The sequence below is a fragment of the Vicugna pacos genome, chromosome 16 (genome assembly GCF_048564905.1).
Source record: "Vicugna pacos chromosome 16, VicPac4, whole genome shotgun sequence".
NCBI classification, from domain to species: domain Eukaryota; kingdom Metazoa; phylum Chordata; class Mammalia; order Artiodactyla; family Camelidae; genus Vicugna; species Vicugna pacos.
Window position 1 is genome coordinate 2,954,110 of NC_133002.1, and position 18,423 is coordinate 2,972,532.

The following is an 18,423-nucleotide window of genomic DNA, read 5'->3' on the forward strand; positions in this document are numbered from 1 at the left end:
CATTCTATAGAAGTATGTGTATGCTCTCATTATCTCTGTGTATTTTAAACAATCTAACTTAATTGGCCTTATGCTTAGAAGGCCAATTATTCCTGTTGTTCTGTTTCTAATTTTATTAAAATACTTTTATTTTGGAAAAAAAATCCTCAATCCAGAATAGCCTTTGCTCAATTTCTTCTCATACTTTTCCTCCCCCTCCCCACAACTTGTAACAGCAAGTCTGAAGCAAATGTAAGTGGGTGGTTTCCACGGTAGAAGACAACAGCTTTCACAGAGAGGGCACTTCAGCCCGAGCTAATTGGGCATGATGTGTTCCAGCGTTCTGGTGTGTACACACAGATGCCCTGATACTGCAGGTATTTTAGCAGTTGATCAGGCATGTCAGAAAAAGGAAACATTCAGTCTCCTTATCTAGGTGACAAATGTCGTGGAGGAGGATGGGCAGTAGTGCAGGGGGTTGGCTCATCTGCGTTACGCTGTACCTAACGCCCTTAACTGTTCGTGTTTCCGCTGACAGGACCAGGAAGAACAAGCTTACTTTGCAGTGTTTGATGGCCACGGGGGCGTGGACGCGGCCATCTATGCTTCCATTCACCTGCACGTTAACTTAGTACGCCAGGAGATGTTCCCCCATGATCCTGCTGAGGCCCTGTGCCGGGCCTTCCGGGTCACTGACGAGCGGTTTGTACAGAAAGCAGCCAGGGAGGTATGCCATTTTCTCATCCGTTCCGGTCATGAATGCACTGGCTGAGCTCAACTGGTTCGGTGGTTAAAGGGCTACTTTGGATTGTCTCTCCTGGGGTAGGCGCTATTTAAAGCTCTCATCCAAACTATATTCTTGACACACAGTATTGGGTTCTGTTGTCGTTCTAACTCCCTTTTTAGTAATAGACGTAGTGGGGTGCTATCATGTCCTGTATAGGAATTCCAAGCTGTAATTTTTCTAGAAAGCCAGTCCACCGCTGGATTTGCCAGGTGAGTTTTATCTTATTCACCATTGCCTGTCAGGTTCACACCAGGACCATCTCTTTAAGCAGACTTTTGCTGACAAAAATCTGGATATGGTGATTAAAACAATGATCTAAAAAAGAAACAGAAGCTGGGATTTCTCCCATACATTTGGTTCTAAATTGGTTGGCAGTGTTTTGCTGTGTATCTCTTGAGGAAAATCTTGCTTGCAGAGAGTGAATCCTTAGATGATCCTTAAACTGATTTTTTTTTTTTAGACAGGAAGAAAAGTCAGAGCTCATGTCCTAGTTTCTTAAGGTTAATCAGACCTAACGTTTTACTCTGAATGAATGACAGGGGCTCTATATTAAGATCTAGAAGTAAAAATTTTAATCTAATTATCATTCCGGGCATTGGAACATAATTAACTACAGTACTCTATATTCATTTCTAACTGGGGACCAACAGAAAGAGAATAATTTTTAACTTTAAAAGTAATTGCAGAATTATATACACACAGAAAATAAGACTCCTGCCCTATGATTTAAACATTAACTGTTTTTGAAATGGACTTGGAGAGAGAAGGGTGGTCATTTAATCCATTTCTTTGATCTCATGGTTATGCTATACAGCAATAGTGGGGTTTGGAATTAATGAAGCAATAATTCAGAACTACTTGGTGTTAAGCAAGGGAAATATTCTGTATTCCCCCACCTGACACCCTCCCTCCCCAGGTTTAGATTAAGATGGAAATCCAACAACAGTAACCACTAAGGTCTGCACTGAGAGGTGGGGCTAGAAAACAAAATACAGCTGTTGACCTCAGACCTTGCCAGTCCCTTGAGGGCGGGCACCGCTTGGCTCTGCCTGCCTCGGAGCTGCCGGCTGTCACCATCCTGACTGAGGACAAGTGCTGGCCCCTGAGAGGTGATCTGTAATCATCAACGTGAAACTGAAGAGAGTAACTGTCTTCATCCTCTGTTCTGTCCCTTTCCCTCTGTGTCCTCAAAATCAAGGCTTTTTTTCCTGACCACGTGCACCTGATTTGCTTTGCCAATGATCCCAGTGTCCCTCGGGCTTGCCAGCAGCTCTCCTGAATAATTTAGGATTGTCTCAGCAGTTGCTTTTCTCCTCCTTGTGCTTCCGGGTGCTGCTGACTGCTGGGAAGCAAGCAGCTCGTCCCGTTGTGAGGCAGCCCTGCCTCCTGTTTCTCTCCAGGGCATATGTGCTGAGTGTCTTTATCATGTGTTGCAGGGGGCTGAGGTTTTGAACATTCTGTGTGGGAAGACAATTTATTGGTGGGTGAGGATTTATAACAAACTTTCCCTATACAGGGAAAATGAGAAGTTGTTTTTTCATTGGATACAAGGGGCCTTCTACCACCCTTGACGCATTGGTTCTAATTTCGGCCAAGTCCTTAGTAACAGAAAGTCATACTCATTTGGTGGTGACTCATGTCAAATGGAGATGTCATTTTAGTATAGTAGTATCAAGAGCATGAAGTACAGTGATACTGAGCTACTGTGGTGAAATTTCAGGCTGTTAGTTTTTTATAGAACGTTCCAAAAGCAAAGGCCCCTAAAATTATTGTAGGAGTTTTTTGTTTTTGTTTCTTAAAGGTATAAACAACTTAGCACTCCAGGGAATGTATGTTATCTCTTGGCTCCTATCTTAATATCCCAAGTATGGAAGCATTTGTTGTGTGTCAATCAGATGCTTTGTATGTTACTTTGTGAAGCTAGGACTCACCCCCTGAATAGGTCAGTAACAAAATAGAGACCAGAATATGGAAATCTTTTAAGGGTTGATAAAATGGTTTAGCACTGGACTAAGAGGAAGAATTTCCGTTTAATACTAATCAGCTACCTGCCCTTGGACAAGTCACATAACCTGCCATAGTTTTCTGACCTGCATATAAAATGGAATTGATAATCATCCCTGCCTTGCATATCACAGATAAAATGGGTCTGTGTTTGTGTGTACATACAAATACATACAAACACCTGAAAAAGCACCGAGAAATAGAAATTGCTATTTGTGAAATCGAGTTCTTAGTAGTCTAGCTTTCCACTGAAATGTCTGTATTACCTATAAATTGCTTCTCAATGAGAATTAGATGTCTGCTTATTTTTACTGACTTTTTAAAAATTTATTTTCAGAGTTTAAGATGTGGGACCACAGGAGTGGTGACGTTTATCAGAGGCAACATGCTTCATGTGGCCTGGGTGGGTGATTCCCAGGTTATGCTTGTGAGAAAGGGCCAAGCTGTTGAACTAATGAAGCCACACAAACCGGACAGAGAGGTAAGTATGGTCTGTTCTGTTAAGGTGCATGCCACAAAGGCAGTTTTCTCATTACTAATTTCACTTAATTATTATAATTATCACCAGTCACTCAGCAACCATGCCCAACTTCGAAAGGAAAATTAAAGAGAACCCTTCCCGGGAAGCTGATGAGTATCGTTATCTGTTGTGTACTGTTAAGGTAGATGAATAAATCCTGAACCCAATTATTTGCTTCTTTCTCTTGCATTGCTGTGTAGGATGAAAAGCAGCGAATTGAGGCCCTTGGAGGTTGTGTAGTCTGGTTTGGTGCCTGGAGGGTGAATGGAAGTTTGTCGGTCTCCAGAGCTATTGGTAGGAAAAACCAATTAATTTTTGTTTCTCCAAACTGTCCTCTTCTAGCACATTGTCTTATATTAATCTGATACAACAAGGGAACCTGAGATAATAACTTACATTTTCAGAGTGTTTAGTAATGTATAAAATAACAATCAGATAATCCCTCTTTTAATTATTTAATTAACCTACTCATATAAATTCCATTATTAAAAGGGAAAGTATATTAAGAAATACAGAATTTACTAGTTTCTGTCTTTTTTTTAATAGAATCCTTTAAATCTTTGGTACACAAATCTGCTTAAAACCATAGTGATCCTCATTCTTCATTCCATTTTGGGTCATATTTAGCTTTTAATAGTTTTTTCCAGAAAAATGGAAGTCCCCCCATACTTTTTTACCTTGTATCTTTAATTTTTTCAATTAATTCTAAAGTGTAATAAAGAATAGAGAATAAATTCATCGGAAAAACATGCTCTTTAGATGAAAATAATTTTTACTGTATTAAAATGAGAAAACTAATTATACTGTATGTGGAATGTATGTTGTCAGATAACCCTGGGGTTTCAAAGAATCTGCCTCCCTGGGAACTAAATTCTTCAAAAGGAGGGGAGTCAATGAAACTCTTTATCTAAAATTTATAGAGTAAACAGCTAAGTTGACTGGACAAAATGCAAGGGTATAAGTTCAAAAAACGGAGCTATAGTCCTGTTTCTGTCTGTTTCACTTTGGTGCCTGAGTTTATTATTTTAGGCTTCATGGCTTAGCTTCACTTTCTGTTTTTTAGAAAGAATATATCAGTGTGTGTGTCTCTGTGGGTGACATGCATATATCCTGCAGTTGTTTGTCACTGCCTCCTAGGTAATGGAGTAGTTTGACATAGTGATAAACATGGATAAATGGAATTGACATCTAATCCCCAAATTTTGCTTATCATTACCAAAAAATTCCAGAACATTAACAAAATTTCAAAGGACTGGTTTACTTGCACCACTGATATGATTCCCCTCTCACTCCTTGGGAAGGTGCTGGCAAGCTGTGAAGTGGCCCAAATGTGAGCAGAAGGCTGAGAGAGAAAGAGGAAGCTCAAAGATTCTGCAAATACCACCTGAGAAATGGAGAGCTGGCTTCACCTTAGACTGAGGGGGTTATTAGGGACTCTGGACTAAGGCCAAAAGGGGGAAATTTCTGATTTCTAAAACACACCCTCATATAGAATTATTTTTGACAACTCCAGCCAAAGACCAATTCTCTTGATCTTACTGTCTTTGTTAAGAGTATTGAGAGGTATTTTTAATGCTTGGTATAGAATCAACTTTACTAGCGAATACTTGCCTTTTCTTGTTTCTAAAAATATGACACACGGGGAAACTAAAGCAGGGAAGGAATGTCCTTGAATAAATGACAACCTAAGAGAGAACAAGGCCGACTTCAGAGAGGAAGTGACTTCTGAGTTGCACATGGAGGACAGTGTTTAGAGGACATGAAGGTGTAGGGAGTACAAACACATGGGCATCTACAGGGCCCGTCTTGTTCTAGGAACAGCGACAAGCAGCGGAGGCCAGGGCAGAGGGTGGGAGTGCTACGAGGTAAGTGTTGGCAACAGACTACGAAGGAGCTTAGATGCCAGGCTGAGTAGTCCGGACTCTATCAGGTGAATAAGTAGAGGCCCACAAGGACAGGCTTGTGTTTATAAATATCTGTAATGACTATGGAAGACAAACTGGAGTAGAAAGCCTTGATGAGAGATCATTCAGGAGGCTGTTTTGTTAGAGATGAGGACAGCTGAGAAGGGATACAGAGGAGGGTATAAATTGACGAGACAGAACTGACACTGTGGGGGAAGAGGAATGTTAACTTCCAGGTTTCTAACTTACGTGACTGAGAATGTGATAAAACATTTGCAATAAAGCAGCAGCAGTGGTTTGGGGGGCAGGGAGGAGGGCAGCAATGAGTTCACTTTGCACATATTTTATATTCTAGGTACCTATGGGATGTCTTAGAAGACACAATTTATATGCAGTTGGAAATACAGATCCGGAGCTTAGCAGAGAGCTCTGAGTTGGACAGATTTGGGAATTCATCCCATTTTGGCAATAATATTAGCACCCTGTGAAGTGATTTTATATATATATACACACACACACACACACACACATATATATATACACACACACATACATACACACACGAGTTGAAACTATAGGCCTGGATGACATTACCCAGGAACATGTAATGTGAAGCGAGACCAAGGATGAGCCTCATTACTTACTTACGGTAGAATAACATGAAGTCGTGCTCTCTGGGTCTGTTCTCTTGGCTCTGCCACTTTACCAGCTGCAGGCCTTGGGAAATTTACATAACTTCTCTGTGTCTATTTGTTCCTTTGTAAAGTGGGAATAGTAGCAGTATCTAATTCATAGTTTTTGTACTAAATGATATATAATACAGGCACCACACTTAGAACCCTGCCTGGCAAAGTCAGTCAGTGATTATCGGTGCCATTATGAAGTGAAGGAGCCAGTCAAGAAAATCAGAGAGACACACAGAAATGGGGTATCACAGATGCTAAGGGGAGGGAGCTTCTAGGAGTGAGTAATCACCAGGATCAAGTGCTACAGAGGTCAAGTGAGATGTGGGTTAAAAATTCAGGCTTTTGAAAATAGGAACACGTATAGATTTCATTCCTTTGGCTATTTGGTGGTGAAGGGAAATACTGCGGTCATTCGAGGGAAAACCTGATTTGCAAAATGGTTGCTTTCATTGTTTTATGTTTTTAGGATGAGATTTTAGATCAGGGCACTGTTTTAGGCTAAAAGGAGAGAGCAAGTGGAAGAGAAATTGACAGTGAGAGAGAGAGAGAAACCAGAGTCACAGAGAGACAGGTCCAACCGCACAGGTCAGCTCTGAGACAATGGCTGCGGATGAGTGGATCTCTGAAGAGTTTTTAAAACACTGCGGGTGAGGGTGGGTAGGAATTGAGGGAATTCAGGCCTGATAAACTTAATTTTCTTTGAAGTAGGAAATGAGGTCATCTTACCAAAATCCAGTAGCTTAATTGGAAGGAGATGAATATGAGAAAGATTTAGGAAGCTCATGGAGCAAAATAAGGGGCTAAAGGGGGACAAGAAAAAGGACTCCTGAGCAGAGTTCAGCTCTATTTAGAAAATAAGTGACGCTTAACACTTTAAAAATAAAAAGCTTTTCAACTGTGTCTCCCCATGAGCCCTTCAGATTTATGATCCAAAGGTGACAGAGGCATGATATGTTTCCTAGCATATGGAGAGAGGAGGTTGAAGACAAAAGGATGGTGCCATTTCTACCATGAAATGGATAATCATGCCCTCCTACCAAATTTGGGGGCGAAATGCCATGAATTTGACATCAGCAGTAGAGCAGGTGAAAAGCCAGAATTTTGGCAGCATTTTCTCTGTGCAAATCTTTGTATGTTCTGTTCCAAACTAACAGTTGCAGTAGCCTTTTAATTGAAGCACTAAAACAAGATTTTTGGGAACAGTATGACTCAGATCACATTTATTTTTAGAACTGGAATTCAGAAAATAATGATGATAATAATACAGTCAAGTGGATTAGGGGATGAAGAAATTTAGTAAAGTGGATTGGTGGAGGACACTGAATTCCTGTGCCTGGGAAGTTTTAATTAGCTTTAACAGGCTATTGGGAGGTGTCATAGTATACAAGTGAAGTTGACGAAATCAATACCATACTTGAGGAAGATGGTTCTGGCCAGTGTAAGAAAAAAGAGGAGTTTCTTACCTTATAGATAAACTAACCTAGGTCATTAAATATTAAGTTCAGGGTATCCCATCATGCACCCTGCTGGAGAGGCATGTGCCCGTGGTGGTTCCAGGCAGAGTTATCTATAGGTTCCCAGTGCACTTCTGGGCCCATCTGAGGATTAAACAGCGATGTGAAATGTTGGAGAGAACTTTACTTGGGTAGGAGAAAACCTGTAACACATACCAGAAACAATGATAATATGGCCACATCATTTAAGTAAGTATAATTATCTTCATTTTATCTTCCCCAGTCAAACAAAAAGTTCAGTTTTACTACAATAAAAAAGACAGTAATTGAACAGGGTTTGTAAGTAACAAATGCTAGGATCCAGATCTGGGCAGTCTGACAGTGCTTGCATCCTTAACCACTAAGCTATATGCCACTACTTTAAGAATGATAAAGCACTTTGTTAAAAAAAAAAAAAGCAAAACCCAAAAACTACTGTTTACCAATGAATGATGATATCCTAATCGAGGTAGGAACTATTGCTCAGTACTCTTGTTTTTTATGTAAAGAAGTAAATGAGTATCCCTTGTAGTAATAAGTTACTTGGTTACCAAGCAGACTGAGGACCCTTCTGCTAAGGCTCTCTCCAAGCACTAAAGGAAAACGATGAATGTGAACAGTTAATGGATCTGGAAGTTCCACAGTGCAGTGCAGACAATCAGTTATCTCAGTTGTCTGGTGGTAGAAACCTAGCTTAGCTGAGCCCGAGGTCTCTAGTCTGCAGCCACCCCAAGCACCCGGTGTTCAGCTAGAGACCACTCCCTAGCAGTTGCCTGTCTTTGCTAATGCTGTTCCTCATCCGAGGGCCCTTCTCTGCGTCGGACATTTGAGCTGCCCATAAATATTCCTACATGCACGATAAACCAAAATCTGACCTATTTTCTAATTCCCGCAGGAGATGCCGAACATAAGCCATATATCTGTGGGGATGCAGATTCTGCCTCTACTGTTTTAGATGGAACTGAAGACTACCTCATTCTGGCCTGTGATGGCTTCTATGACACCGTGAACCCTGATGAGGCAGTGAAAGTTGTGTCTGATCACTTGAAAGAGAATAATGGAGACAGCAGCATGGTGGCCCACAAATTAGTGGCATCAGCTCGTGATGCTGGGTCAAGTGATAACATCACTGTTATTGTGGTATTCCTGAGGGACATGAACAAAGCTGTAAATGTTAGTGAGGAATCAGATTGGACAGAGAACTCTTTTCAAGGAGGGCAAGAAGATGGTGGGGATGATAAGGAGAATCATGGAGAGTGCAAACGCCCTTGGCCGCAGCACCAGTGCTCAGCACCTGCTGATCTAGGCTATGATGGGCGCGTGGATTCATTCACTGATAGAACCAGCCTGAGCCCAGGGTCCCAAATCAACGTGCTGGAAGACCCAGGCTACCTAGATCTCACACAAATAGAAGCAAGCAAACCTCACAGTGCCCAGTTTTTGCCACCAGTTGAGATGCTTGGTCCTGATGCACCAAAGAAAGCAAATCTTATTAATGAGCTAATAATGGAGAAAAAATCAGTTCAATCATCATTGCCTGAATGGAGTGGTGCTGGAGAGGTTCCCTCTTCTTTTAATTTGGGTTCAACAGGGCAACAGATATGCAGAATGGAGAGCTGGTCTCCTGTCTGTTCTAGGTTGGAAAATGAACAGCTCAAATTCCTGGGAAAGAGAGTTTCTAGATTGTCTCATGTACGCTGCCACTACTCAAAGAGGCGGCACGGATTCAAGTTTAATCCAAAGTTTTATTCACTTCTCTCTGCTCGAGAGCCTTCCCACAAAATAGGCGCTAGCCTGACCTCACTTACTCGAAGTGGGAAGAGAAATAGGATGTTAAGAAGTTCTCTGCCATGGAGGCAAAATAGTTGGAAAGGGTACAGTGAAATCATGACAAGAAAGTTCAAAAAGAATGATATTCCATACCCAGATCTTCCCTGGAGCTTTAAAATATAATACTTTCTCTTTAAAGTAGGCTAGCTAGCTCTCCCCCAATAAAAATATCACCATCAGAGTAGAAACAAGGTAGACATTTCTGAAATATGTGTGCTTCATTATGAAACCATGGATGGTTCAATTCTTAAATGTAAATAGATCTCTAGGAAACTCAATACAGTGTTTTCAATCTAATAAAGTATTGGCAGTTTCACTAGCAAAATTACACAACTGGTCCCTGTGATGTGTCTCCATACCTACAGACAACCCCCACCCTGTGACCCCTTCACGTCACTAGTGGAGGCTTAAAGAGTTAGTTATTTCAGCCAGGATACATATAGTGTTGAAATCTCAGTGCAGGTGAAAGCTGGTCTGATGTGCCTATCTCTCTGGAAAACTTAATGCAGAATTTGATCAAGTTGGGGAATGTTCCTCAAAAGACTGGGGACTATGAGGGAAAAACCTCTCCCCCTTTTTTGGGTAGGTAGGTCTAAAAGCCATATGGGTTTTAACTGGTAACAATGAAAGCAGAAAACTAGGGTAAAAATGTCATATTCTGACTTGTGAAGCGGTATACAGTCAAACGGATTCACTAGTTTTGTTTTCTGTACCATAAGACTGAAAATTTTTTGAATTAAAAAGTATTTCCTAGGGCTGTTAGCTATCTGGGAGTTTTATTACCTGTTACGGTGCTTTTGACAGAATTACTTATTATTTTAGAAGACCTCTGTCAGCTGGTTTTAACCTATGATGCTAATGTGTTTTTCACTGTACCTTCATCTCAGGAATAAAACTTGTTTAATGGAGATGATTTCAGGTACAAATATACCAGAATCAAATTGCCATTTTAAAAGAAAATCGAAGTGTTTCTATGTTTTCTGCCTTTTTTTTTTTAAAGTTCACAGACAGCAAAGGCATATACTACAATAAAATCAGGGGTTTTGGAGAATGAAAAATACTAGTTTTAACTTCTCTAAAATTGTTTCCCCCAAGGTAATGAACTAATTGGTGTGGAAAAGGCTGAAAGTACTGCCTATATGAGCCCAGAGGCCAAGTGCCAAGAGAATGCAGATCACTGAAATGAGGTCTGTTCAGCTGTAACTCAGTCCTGCTACTACCTGCAGCTTCAGACCGCACAGACAGGACATGTGTTTTTCATTTCAATATTTATTTACATTTGACATTTTGAAATTGTCCGCTTTTTGCCACTTGTGCAGTTTCAAGTCAGAAGCGTATCTGTAACTAGACGCAGCAAACAAACTAATAATCAGATTCATTTGGTGAGGCAGCCTGATTCTCTGAGAATCGTGTCTGTCTCCACATGACAGTTTACCCTCCCCAGTCAGGCACGGAGCAGCCACGCCAGTGCCCAGGAGCGGCCTGCTGTCCTGCTCACTCCCTCTTCCTGCTGGGAGGCACTAAATGCTCTTGCTGAGAAATGTCCACTGACAATTGTGTGTTCACGTAATACCAATACAATTACGTTATGTTCCCCAGACCCATAATGAAGGACTAAAATCCCTAGATTTTAAAAACACAGAGGACTAGCACATTTCTGGGTGCCAGGGTAGCGATATCAAATAAAGAAAAACAGCTCCACTTTAGCAATAGTCAGATTGTTAATCTACAGATTTTATTTTTAAAAATTTGGATGTACGTAGAGCTTTTCAGTATTTCTCTTCTCACGTCTCGTGACACATGGCTGAAAAGGAGGGCGTAAACATGGCTCCAACTATAGTACCAGAATCTTCTCACCATCCCGAGGCTTTGCCCCCATACCTGGACCTCACTCACATCTGTCATTTTCTGAAGCCTAGATCTTGTTAACAACCCATCAGGTGCAGTGTCAGTTTCAAATCAAATTATCTAAGGAAACAAGAAAACAGAGGCAGAACATTGGTATATATTATAGTCCAAAGCACTTAAATTAAAAAAAATTCTTGGAAAGATTTTCTTATAGTTGTCGACTGCTAATGATTTTGATCAAAATAAAGAAAGCGAAAGGAAAGAAGGTGTACAAGTAATAGGTTTTTTTCCAGTGGGGAAAAATGGTTGGATGAAATTGGGACAAACAGACTACATCTTTAAGGGTCTGAATTTTGTAGGTGTGACTAATAAGCAGTGTTAACTCCATTTCTCATACTAGTAGCCCTCTAGAAAATAAAGCAAAGTAGTTCTAGTGTGGTCAAGTTTTAAGCCAATATTGTAAAAAAAAAAAAAGCAACTATTCATTTGTTCACAACATGCATATTTATAGAGTAGATAGGTACCATTTGTAAGGTAGGTCCTTTAAAATTCTAGAATACATTTTAAGTAGTGGTTATTGGTCTGATATATGCTGCTCTTGGTTCTATAAACTAGATAAAAAGCAGTGCTTTGTGAAATGCAGTGTTATATCTTAATGCCACTGGTGATAGAAAATAGTTCCCTTCAGTTCAAATCCTGTGCCCTTATTTGCTGCTTGCTGATGTAAGCAATAAGTACCCCTCTAACTAATGGTATCTACACATTTCTGTAACTTGTATTTAATGATGGTGTATCTGGTGATTGTAAAAATATTAGACAGATATAAAAGTATATAATATATATTAACTGTTAATGCTGAGGTATATAGTCTGTGAATTACGTGTTTTGTACTTTTATTCATTGTGTAATTTAGTGGTGGTGGAAGTTCTACACTCAGTTCCTAACAGTGGCAGTATCCCTTTTACAATTTAACATGATCTGCATCAATCTGTTTGCTTGCTAAAGTTTTGTTAAAATAGGAAATAGTGAAATAAATATAAAACAGAAAGTGTAGTAAGGGTTAGGGAAACAGACTTCAAGTCACCAACTGAAGTCAGTACAAACTCCTTGTACATTCACTGTGAGTTTCAAAGGGCATCAGCCCCTAATTTAAAGGCTTCCTTTGTTCACTTTCTAAATGTGTACTTTTGAGGGATATCTGAGTTTAAGCAACATTACAGCACCAAACACTGGGGCTGTACTAAAGAGGATGGTGGAAACACATGTATATATCTTTCCTTTACCTAAAAGTGCCATCCATTGTCCTTGAATTAATAAGATTAAAGTTCCTGTTGCATTTAATTTCATTAGGAGGATCCCTGAAAGTAACACTTTCCCCAAGGACAGCGTCAACAATGTCAACGTCAACACTGAGTCTGATTCTGACCACATTTATAGTGGTACAATGTCAACGTGGTGGTATAGTGTCACGCTGCATCTTCATGACAACCACACTCCGTTGCTGGAACACTGTGGCCAGTAAGAGATGCAACAGCCAGTGGGCAGACGAAATGATGCATAAAGGAAGTTCCGTGTTCACAGATGAAACTGCTGTCATTCAAGTACTTCCTTCTACATCAAAGGCTTGCTGAGGCTTTGTGAGAAAGTGATCAAAATTATTATTTTAATGTTTAAACATAATTTGTTTAATCATTCTCACCTAAGCCAGGCCATAAAAAGGGATACTACAGTTTTGGTCATATAATTTGAGACAGTTTTTCTTCGGATCATAAGTTAGCAAAAGAGAGAACATAATTTTTTCACTTTTCAAAAATCACATGATGTTAAAGGACAAATACCACTCCTCTGTTCTGACCTGTGACTAGCTTACGTGTTTTTTTTTTTCAAAACAAGATACTGCCAGTATTATAACATGACTATTTTCCAGACAAATGGTACTGTGTTGAAAAATAATTGTTACTTCCTCCAGCAGCATTTTATCTTCTATTTTGAAGACTATTTATTGTACTAATTAGAAACTATGAAATAAGATAGGGACCTCCAGACTGACAGAGCAGTTGTTCTGGAAAAGGAAATACTCTAATAAACTTTGATGTATTAAGCAATCCAGATACATCATTGTTAACTCTTACTCTAGGTGCTCTTTGGTGAGACAGGCTTTGTTCTCTTGTTCATGACATTTCTCTGCAATGAATTCTCTATGGAGTGGAGCGAATGAAGTAAATCATTTCTTACCAAGTAAATTTATCAATTTACAAACCTTCTCTCCAGCTCACTTGAGTTCAGTTGTAATCATGAGTGAGCCTTCATATTTTATTAAAACTGTTCATTCAGGTAAGAAGTATGTTGAAATTTTGCCAATATCTTAATAAAACCCAGCAATTTAAAACCACTAGTCATCTGTCTTTTTATTCAAAGAGAAGTTATTTTGTGCTAGGATTCAGGCTGATTCCCTCAGGTCAGAACTGCAAATAAAATCCTGAGGTGGTAGTTTTCTTAAACTTGAAAGTGGGAACATTTTATTTATTTTGGTTTTGGTTTTTTGTTGTTGTTGTTTTTGGGGGGGGTCATTAGGTTTGTTTATTTATTTTTAGAGGAGGTGCTGGGGATTGAACCCAGGACCTTATGCATGCTGAGCATGCGCTCTACCACTTGAGCTATCCCCTCCCCCGCTAAAGTGGGAACATTAAAAAAAAAAAAAAAAAGCTTGCTAAGTGCTGCTATAACTATTATTGTCTCCCTAGAAAACCCAGAAGAGCTGTATCTTATCTTCTACATGTTTTCCCCATAAGTTTAACGTTGGGGGCAGGGGTTAGTATCCTAAAATAGACGAGGAACAGGACCTGCCAATGGCTAAGTGTTGACTCCTCAAATCTCCCAGCAGTACTATATTCTTCAAACACTGCTTCCAGCCAGTTTTTCCCTTTCACTTAGTCTTTCCCCTTTTGGAAAGAAAAGAAAAGGAAGAAAGAAAGGAAATAATCAGGTGAACTGTGGTTGACAGTCTGTCAGGAGAAATGCTTTTTAAAAGAGTAACAGGAGATAAAAAGAAACAAAGGACAATGTGGGGGACAGAAATAAAGCTGATGAAAGCAAGACACCTGCATCTAAGGGAATGGTCATTAAACCCAAAAAATAAGCAAACCTAGTGAATACACTGAACTGCTACCCTCCTCTCCCCACCATTAAGTCCTAGAAAAAATTTCACAGTTAAGTCTTCACAATCTTAAATTCCCAACTACTTAAATCCATACAGTACTTAGTATGATTTTATATAAGAAATAAGAAGAGGAAAAGAATGAAGGCCTAAAAGAATCATATATTTGCAGGAGTTTGCTAAAAAAGGAAATGAAAGAAAAGGAATATTTTGATAAGTATTATTTATACTTGAAAAAAAATCCCCTGTGGTATGTATCAGTTCAAAAGGAACGTGTTTCTGAGGTAGCAGCACACAGCAAGAAATTAAGTGAACCGCCATGTGAGCTCATTTGAATTTAACAGAAATTTACCTACATAACCAAATTATCAAGTATGAATGCCTGAATGATAAGGTGTTTAACTGCTCACTTCCTTTTTGCATTACAAGTTTGTCCTCTGTCATTGTAACACCAATTAGTAAAGAACAGTCTTCTATTATACCTTAGGGAAACCTACTCTTGCTTGTCCAAGAAATAACCTTATGCAAGATCCTTTCTTATATTTCAAACAAATCTGGTTCTTCTCTGAGACCCAAAACTGTAAGTGGTAACCAGCAGGAAAGCACTCTTGTCCTGGGCAGCTGCGTTTAGCATCCCTCTTATGCTGAGCTGTAGGATGCTGCCTAAGACCCCCAGTCATGACACCTCCGATGAGATGTGCCCTGCTTCATGGTGCAAGCAGGGCCCTCACACAAAATCTGTGACTTTTCTTATCCTGCTTTAGGACCAAGGGAAAAAATAATGTGAAAATCTGTCAGGAATGATACATATTTGGACAAGCCATCTTCCAAATGAGTAACTGGAAGTTAACCAAAGATGAAAAAGTTGTCCCTGCCAGCTGTTAAACTGGGTGACCCTAGAGCTGGAGCATTCAGGGTGGGCAATTAAGCTAAATAAGAGTTGCCATGGGATCACTGGGTCAAAAGAAACTGAATAGGAGGGAGGCCTTTGGAGAAGGCTTTCTTAAATGCACATAACGAGACACACTTAACTGCCCAGAAGGACTCAGGCAAGGGCTCTAGTTGGGCAGAGGCGCTGCAGAAAAGCAATGGAGGAAAAAACACAAACGTGCCAGCCGGAGAAAAGCGTTTTTAGAAACAGAGCAGTCCATACAATTTATGTCCTAAACAATACAGTGACTGATGTTCCCATTGGCTCTCAACCTCCTAGACAGTGTTAAACCTTTTCTGAAACTTCTGTAAGACTGTGAAGCCATATATTGGCTGGTGTGAGAACTAGAGATAAATGAAGGGAAATCTAAAAACATCACAATAAAAAGACTAAAAGGAACACACACACACACACGGCTCTTTCAGGTTCCTATTTCCCAAGCTTTCTATAATCTTATCACCTTTATGATTAAAATAAAAAATTCTTTTGGATATAAAATTTAAAATGGTTCATTACTTTCTGATTATGAATCTGAAATTAATTACACTTATGTTTTTAGTTTAAAAAATATTACATAAATCACATTTTTTAAAAAAACCCAGTACTTCTAGCTTCCAACACTGAAATGTAGAGCTTAAAGGAATATTGCTTCCCTTCTTCTCAAAAAGAAAAAGCCAGATTAACTTCAAATTAGGACTTTTTCAAACCCATCAGACAAATGAGGTTAAACTGGCCCAAATCGAAACAGGGGCATGTGCCCGCTGGGAGAGGAGCCTGGTTTACACAGGGTGAAGTACCAGTTTTCACAGGGTAGTTGTAAGCGGACACTGGAAAAACAGTTCAGCTCCGCAGTGAACTGGAGCAGGCAGAACAGGGCTGGCAGGACAGTGTGAAGTCCCGGGGGCCGCAGCAATTAGTGGAGTCAGCACTCTTGCAAATTCTACCAGGTGTTTATAGAAAAGATTGGAAAGAGCCCTAAAAGGGTCAGTGGTGTGTAGATGCAGCAGTGGGGTGTGGGAGGGTCAAGAAACTCTATCAGATCCCTTTGCCATCTCTTCCACAGGACAGAAGTGTTACTCTATGGGGCGAGGGGCCACAAATACTGCCACCCTTAGGGCGCTGGTGAAAAGTCACCGCAGCTGACCAAGGGAGCAGAGAAGAAAAAGCCGACTCCTCCAGGGGAGGCAGGAGGATCGCTGGGCCGATCACAAGCTGTGGAGGGGCAAGTGGACAGACGGTAAACTGGAACACACAGCGCCCAACGCTGCAGCTTAACCCAAGAATGTCAGTCCCTTTCTGCCTCCGGTTGAGCTTCAAATAAAAGACCACATCTGGCAGGACAGGAGAGCAACAGAAGCATGCAGAGGTGTAACGACTCTCTGAGGCACAGTACAAAGGGAAGCCCTGCACTCAGGGGCAGAAGAGACACTGTTCCGGTAATCCAACCCCAATCAGCAATGCAATGTGTTGCTGTGGGAACCTGAAGCCACTAGGGTTAATCACAGGAACAACAGACCTCAAACTGAACACAACTCCTAACTAGATGAATTCAAACCGTGCAGTGAAGGCCTGCCCACTTTCAGGTGTAAAAATTATTCACCAAACCATCTACCATCCACACCAAATGTGTCCCTAACAAAATATACAGAGGCATAACAAAATAAGAAACAATGTACTCTTAAAAGGAATCATGAGAACCAGACTCGGATATGATAAAGATTTTGGAGCCAACAGAATTTAAAATAACCATGGTTACTATGTTATGGAAATGGTGGACAACACGTAAGATCACATGAGTTATTTCAGCAAACAGATGGAAACTAGAACAAACAGAAATGCCAGAAGTGAAAAATACTGTAAGAGACGATGAATGCCTTCAATTGTCTAGCTGATAGATTCTACATTGCTGAGAAGAAAATTAGTAAATTTAAAGATAAGTCAATAAAAATTACCCTAATAAACATAAGAGAAAAAAGAAGAGCAAAGAAAAAACAAAAGCAAAATAAGTCCGGAACAGCACGTCTAAGAGCCGTGGGGCAGTATCAGTCTCACAAACGCTTAACTGGAAACACTGGTGCATGGCTGGTGGGGATGCAATGGCAGTGCCACTGCTAGAAATTTGGAAGTTTCTTACAAAGTTAAGCATATGCTTAGCACATGACTCAGTGCAACGATTCTGACACCACCTACCTGGAGTTTATTTCCAACCGGTTGGCTACGAATCTGGGGGCTCCCAGTATCCCTTCCAGGGTTGACAATTCACTAGAACAACTCACAAAACTCAAGGAAACACTTTACTCACAATTACAGTTTTATTATAGCTAAGGGACACAAATCAGAACCAGGCAAAAGGGAGAGACACATAGGGTGAGGTGCAGGAGGGTCCAAACCTGAAGCTTCCTTGTGCTCAGGGCGTGTTACCCTCCGAAACATCACTCTGTGACAACACAGAACACTGCCAACCAGGGAAGCTCACTTGAGCTTCAGTGTCCAGAGTTTCTCACTGGGGCTTCATCACGTAAGCATGATGGACTCACTGGCAATGAGGCTGATGCCACGTGACTCAGAGGCCCAATCCTGTAACCACGCGGCTGGTTTTGTGGAGTGGTTAGTCCCTATCCCAGGTCACCTCATTAACACAAGCTATCAGGATCCACCATACGGAGCAAAGACTCCTATTACTCAGAAAATCCCAAGCACTTAAGATTAGTATCTTAAGTATCTTAGGAACCAGGGACAAAAGCCGGCCACATTCTTTATCATATACCCAGTAACCCCACTCTACGGCAAATACTGCCCTAGAAAATGAAAACCTACAGTCACACAAAAATCCATATACAAATGTTTATAAGGATTATAATCACCCTAACCTGGCAATAACCCAAATGTCCTTCAATGGGTAAATGAACAAACTGTAAACACCCACACAGTAAAATACTACACAGCAGTAAAAAGGAATAAAGTTCTGGTTCACACAAGGTGGATACGACGTAACTGTGTTTTGCTAAGTGAAAGGCTACATATTGTGTGATTCTATTTATATGATACTCTGGAAAAGGGATAAACTAAAAGGACAGAGAACACATCATGGTTGCCAGGGGTAGGCGGGTGGTAGTAGGGGATTTAACTATAAAGAGCCAGCAAACGGGAATTTGGGGGGGTGACTGAACTGTTCTGTGTAGCACTGTGGTGGTGGATACATGCCTCTGTATTTGTCAGAACCCACAGAACAGTATATACCATAAAGACTGAATGTTAATGTATGCAAATTTAAAAATGAACTA

The 18,423-nt window shown here is 40.4% G+C and overlaps 2 protein-coding genes across 9 annotated transcripts in view; one reads left to right on the forward strand and one right to left on the reverse strand.

Annotated features, from left to right (window-relative positions):
* The window catches only part of PPM1E (protein phosphatase, Mg2+/Mn2+ dependent 1E), a 117,206-nt gene extending 107,248 nt beyond the window's left edge, over window positions 1–9,958 (forward strand). For all 6 annotated transcript variants that reach the window (XM_072940223.1, XM_072940225.1, XM_072940226.1 and 3 more), the window contains 4 exons: window positions 518–706; window positions 3,108–3,251; window positions 3,491–3,584; window positions 8,269–9,958. In XM_072940223.1, coding sequence (XP_072796324.1) covers window positions 518–706; window positions 3,108–3,251; window positions 3,491–3,584; window positions 8,269–9,326 — 1,485 coding nt within the window. In that variant the 3' untranslated portion in view covers window positions 9,327–9,958. The remainder of the gene's footprint in view (window positions 1–517; window positions 707–3,107; window positions 3,252–3,490; window positions 3,585–8,268) is intronic.
* A 958-nt stretch (window positions 9,959–10,916) lies between these two features.
* Window positions 10,917–18,423, reverse strand: part of TRIM37 (tripartite motif containing 37) — a 108,210-nt gene continuing 100,703 nt past the window's right edge. For 2 of the 3 annotated variants that reach the window (XM_072940222.1, XM_072940221.1), the window contains exon 25: window positions 13,366–13,993. In XM_072940222.1, coding sequence (XP_072796323.1) covers window positions 13,978–13,993 — 16 coding nt within the window. In that variant the 3' untranslated portion in view covers window positions 13,366–13,977. Of the gene's footprint in view, window positions 11,172–13,365; window positions 13,994–18,423 lie in introns of those variants that run through there. The other variant, XM_006218008.3, reaches the window with a different exon arrangement.